Source organism: Carassius carassius, chromosome 17 (genome assembly GCF_963082965.1).
Source record: "Carassius carassius chromosome 17, fCarCar2.1, whole genome shotgun sequence".
Taxonomy (NCBI): domain Eukaryota; kingdom Metazoa; phylum Chordata; class Actinopteri; order Cypriniformes; family Cyprinidae; genus Carassius; species Carassius carassius.
The window spans coordinates 1,376,974-1,382,500 of NC_081771.1; the positions used below are offsets into that span (position 1 = coordinate 1,376,974).

General features: G+C 30.9%; 1 protein-coding gene across 1 annotated transcript in view; it reads right to left on the bottom strand.

The window, feature by feature from the left end:
- Positions 1-5,247: 5,247 nt before the first annotated feature.
- Positions 5,248-5,527, bottom strand: part of LOC132160709 (alpha-1-syntrophin-like) — a 31,379-nt gene continuing 31,099 nt past the window's right edge. Inside the window, exon 8 of the mRNA XM_059570366.1 lies at positions 5,248-5,527. This exon is cut by the window's right edge and continues 71 nt beyond it. Within this exon, the coding sequence (XP_059426349.1) occupies positions 5,506-5,527 (22 nt within the window). The 3' untranslated portion in view covers positions 5,248-5,505.

The window sequence follows — 5,527 nt, forward strand, 5'->3', positions numbered from 1 at the left end:
CTGCAGATATATTAACAAATGAAATGAAGTGTGTCACAGTGGCTGAAAAACAACAGTTTGACTGAATTGTTGAATTGTTTGAATTGTTCAAAAACTGTCTCAATGTCTTTTTCAATAAAAAGGAAGGAAATGAGTGGATTTATAAAAATTTTATTAAAATCAGTCAAAAGGCAATAGAGAATATTTAAATATTTAGGTGTTATTTTAGATTCTCATTTGAAATTTGTTGTGCACGTAAAGAGGCTGTGTAGAACAAATTTCTACACTAATCAGATCTAATCAGAATTGCACAGTACTAAAGAGAAAAACAAGATTTGTCCCTGTTACATATACTAATAAATAAAATACATTTAAAACAATTGTTATTTACATTATTAAAATCATTCTAAATTAAAAATAGTAAAAGCAAAATAAAATCTAAAATAAATCTAAATTATTCTTTATATATTAAAAGTGAAATATAATTTAATAATATTTAACATAATATTTTAGAAATGAAACAATATCTACATTAAAATGTAAATATATTATTACTAATAATGTATTAATATTATATAAATAATTAAATTAATTCAAAGTGAATATATATATATATTATATCAAATAAAAAATATATTTAATAAATTGAATATTTTATTATTTTACAAAATTATGTGTTATTTTTTAAGTAAAATATATTAATATATACATTTAAAATATATAGTATATGTATTTAGTGTCACCATTAATCATTGTAATACTGGACACTTAATTAACCATACTTAATGATAAGACTTTTTCAATATATATTGAGCAAATATATTTTTCAATATAAAGTACTGATTTAACTTGAAGGTCATGGCGTTTATTTCAATAAGACATTACATAGATCTGCGCCTAAATGCAATTTTAATCAATTTAGATAAAAGTGTCTGCCAAATGAATGAATGTATAAAACATAATTATCCTGAAATGAGCCTGAATGACTGATAGTGAACTGCGGATAAATGAGAGAACTAGTGAAGCACCGCTTACTGACTGAACAACACAGACAGAAATATGAAGAATAACAGATCTGTCATCATCTACTCACCTTCATGTCACAATGCTTTTTACACTCATTTAATTATCACTTTATATCAAACTTAACTTCAGAAGTTTTCCTTTATGCCTTAATATCTAATGCAAATACACTTAGACATTTGTTGATTTGATTATATCAGTAAAACAATCTGTTTTTGATCAGCTTTGCCTCACATCCTTATGCTAATGTTATTATTAAAATAATAATTTAATAAACATTTTTATTTAATTCATTTTCAGAGAAATTGTTGGATTTGTCATTGTGCTAAACTTTCTGTTCAGCCTCTTTATGTTGTGTCACTTTCTAATTAAAAAATACGTTATTATCAAATAAATACTTTCTTTCTTTCCTTCCAATTTTTAGTGTTGTTTTCATTGTGCGCTTTTTGCCCTAAATGCTTTATGCATTTTCTGATATATATATATTTTTTTTTAAATAATGCTTTGATTTTTCAGCCAACAGTCTTTTTAAATTAAATTTAAATTGTTTCCTAATTATATAATACTATCTTTACATGCAGGCCTTGTAAAAATAAAATAAAATAAAAAAATAAATAATAAAATATATATATATATATATATATATATATATATGACCAATTTAAAACTGACTGAACCTCACCTTTAAAATATAAAATTAATTAAATAAATAATAATAAAAAATAACCTCATAAACAAATCTTTGTATAGAATTCATAATTTCATTGCAAATCGATTCTTCTCAACCTCAACCTTTCAGCGATTTAGAAACAATTGTGCATCTTCACCAGTCTATGATCTTCAGACACGAATTGAACAGAAGCATCGTTCAGAATGAATCAGTGATTCGTTTGATTCATCAGATGTTCGTAATGCAGCACCAATGTTCTCTTTCCTCCTGAGTGCCTTCAGTTTATTATCAAGACATATTCTCTCTCTCTCTCTCTCTCTCTCTCTCTGTCTCTCTCCCTCTCTCTCTCTCCGTCTCTCTCTCTTTCTCTCTCTCTCTCCCTCTGTCTCTCTCTCTCTCTCATGTAAAGAGCTCATTGGCAATTTTTCCATCTGACTGATGAACACAGTGGCCTGCTGCCAATCTCTGTTGCCATGGCGACGGTTGCCGGGTGAAGGTGTGTTCATGGGATGAGGATGTTGGATGATTTTAGGTGAATCTTGATTAATTGCTTGATTAAAGTTATTTTCCATCAATATTGTCCAGAACATCCACACATAACCAGCACTCTTCATCTCTTTTCAAAAGCTACCCACAGGCTCTGAGTCAGATCTGATTTAACCTGCATGAAGTCAATATGGAGAATAAACACATGCTTCATATTTATGTCCTTTAATGCAAAACTTTGATTCGGACAGGACCGACTCAAATCAGTACTGAACTTACAGTATATGATCCAAATCACGTTATGTAAAAAGAATCATTTATTTTAAAATGGCTTTATATTAATACTTTATATATATATAGTTTTTGATTAAAAAAAAAATAAAAAATAAAATTCGGCCTAAAAATAGCTTTTCAGGATTACTTTATTGAAATTAGAATATCATTCTTCCTTTGCCCTATGCATTGTTTTTTCCTAAAATTATTTATGTATTTTCAGAGAAAATGCTGAATTTGTCCTTGTCCTGTGTATTATCTTCAACCCTTTTAAAAATAAAGGTTAATTAAAAGAAATATATATATATATATATATATATATATCATATCATATTTGACTATAAAATAAATAAATAACCATGTCGAATTAAATAAACAAACACTCTATGAATTTTTTATTATTATTATTATTATATGTTAAGGGAAGTCGTGGCCTAATGGTTAGAGAGTTGGACTCCCAATCGAAAGGTTGTGAGTTCGAGTCCCGGGCTGGCAGGAATTGTGGGTGGGGGGAGTGCATGTACAGTTCTCTCTCCACCTTCAATACCACGACTTAGGTGCCCTTGAGCAAGGCATCGAACCCCCAACTGCTCCCCGGATGCCGCAGCATAAATGATGCCCACTGCTCCGGGTGTGTGCTCACAGTGTGTGTGTGTGTGTTCACTGCTCTGTGTGTGTGCACTTCGGATGGGTTAAATGCAGAGCACAAATTCTGAGTATGGGTCACCATACTTGGCTGAATGTCACTTCACTTTTATGTATTTGAGAAAATAGTTTTTGAATTCCACCTTCCAAAAATGTTAAAAGTTGATAAGATATTTCAGACAATAAACTTCTCAAACTAAATAAACTGAAACATTTCTTATTTTCATTCTCTGAATATTACAAAACCCTGTTTTTTTGTTTTTTGATATTTTTTTGTTCAGTTCTCCCTTTAAAAAAAATAGCTATTTGATCATCAACTTTTTTGTTGTTGTTGTTTTCATTAAATTAAAATTGCTTTGTTTCCAGATCATGTGCATCATCAGAATCACGTTTTTGTTTTTCATTATTTCTTTATTTTTCTAAAATGTTTTATGCATCTATTTACTAGGAAAATAGTTTTTGAATTCTCTCTTTGAAACATTTTCTATTTGTAGAATTTTTTTCTAAAATGTTTTTTACGGGAAAAACTCTTGTTTTTGCCAGAAGTGGCTCAGTCTCATTGTGTTCATGTGTTAAAAACAGGAGAAGAGTGCAGCTTTGTTCTTCGGGCACAAAAGACATCTCATTTGTTTTATTTCTCCAGACACAGTTCACTTCTGTACATGACTCGTGTGTAGTGAAGCCGACTGATGAACTGTGTTTGTGTGTGTTTTCTATGGTCATGGTTTTGAGTGAAATGACCTCATAAAACTCAAGTCAACAGTTATATTTATTGCAGTTTTATATACAAACAACCCTAAAAGGCACTCTTTTGTTTAAATAAGGATATAATATGATTTCCCGTCCGATAGCTAAAATAGTTTGATTACAGTTTAGTTAGAATTATAATATATTAGAATTTAGTAGAGCTTTAAAAAGGCCACATGAAGGATATTTTCCGGCTGTGAAAGTCCCTCTATGAGCAGAAAACACTTGCATATCTCCATCCCCGTGTCGCTGGAGCAGAACTCAAATGCCACAGTAAAAATGTGAGGAATACAGCAGAGCGCCATCAACACGCAAACAAATCAGTCAGATATAACAAAATAATAAAACATGATGATATTGCATAAAAGAGGCTGTGTTTACAATGCAATACTGCACACTTCCTGCTGTTTTAAACAGCATGCAACAATAAACATGTTTATTTCAGCACGCAGCATCTGCTTATCCCAAAAGTTATTATGAATTATTAATTCAAGCATGTGTAAAAATGTCACTTTTAGGCATCTAAACATATAAGATATAATATTTTTGGTGCATTTATCTGGATAAGGGAGATCAAGTGCATTGCATTTTAGTAAAGAGTATTCAGCGCAGTGTGTTCTGGTTTAAATTAATTACTAAATTAACTAAAACTGAATTTACTTTATAACTTTATGTTTGTTTTTGAATCATTTAACACCAAGTTAACATCAACAGTGGTAAATCTAATATGCAGTGTGTCAGTGTAAACACAGCCATGGTGTAATGCTCATTATGTCCACTAGAGGTCAGTATAACACAGTTATTTCAAATAAACTCAACCCATAAACTGAATTACTACTTTAAACTACTTTCAGTGAAGGTTTGTCCAATTCTAAATCTGAATTATGATTCTCATTTCAGAGTTTTAGTTGTTAAGTTTAGTAATTATAATAAAACATTCGCTATATAGTATATGAATATGTCTATAAAGTCATCAATTACTGCCTTTATTATCTTTCGTAAGGGTTTGGCCGGTCGAGTCTCTCGATGCATAGTTTCCTGGCAGATATTCTGGAAGACAGATATTCTTAAAAGGTTATATTTAAAGTCAGAAGGAAGTCAAGTTAGAAACAACCGTTATATAAGATTTTCCTTCTCAGACGTTCTCTCAGCCCTTTTCACAATCAGAGCCGCTCTGTTCCAAAACCTAGTGAGCTGCCTTCTTAGACAGCACTTTTAAGGCATCATAGGGACATTAGTATACAGCACCATGAGTATAGTCTGCATTGAAGGCAATCCCAGAATGCACTGCAACAAGCTTTGGTGATGAGTCAAGATAAATGATTATAAATAATTCAACTGAAAAATATGACTATAATGATTAAATGTAGTATTTTAATGTATTTTTTGTTGCATTAGCTATTTTATTTACTTGACTATTTTTGCAGCTTTTTACACTTATTATTGCAGTATTATAAATCAGTTCAGTCTAGACGCTCCCTTAGTAGACAGCTGCCTATGTAGGTTGTGGAACAGAGTTGAATCTCTTGTTGTGTTTCTGTTGCTGCTCTCATAGCGTATGCATTTGAGATACAAACCAATAAAATAATAACGACAGCGTTATGAAATAATCAGTGAATGGCTGACAGTCTGTGAGGGAAGATTTGGCTTGATGTCCAGTGGTCCAGCGGTCCCTTCAGTCATCATGCTAACAGCCCTAGTCGC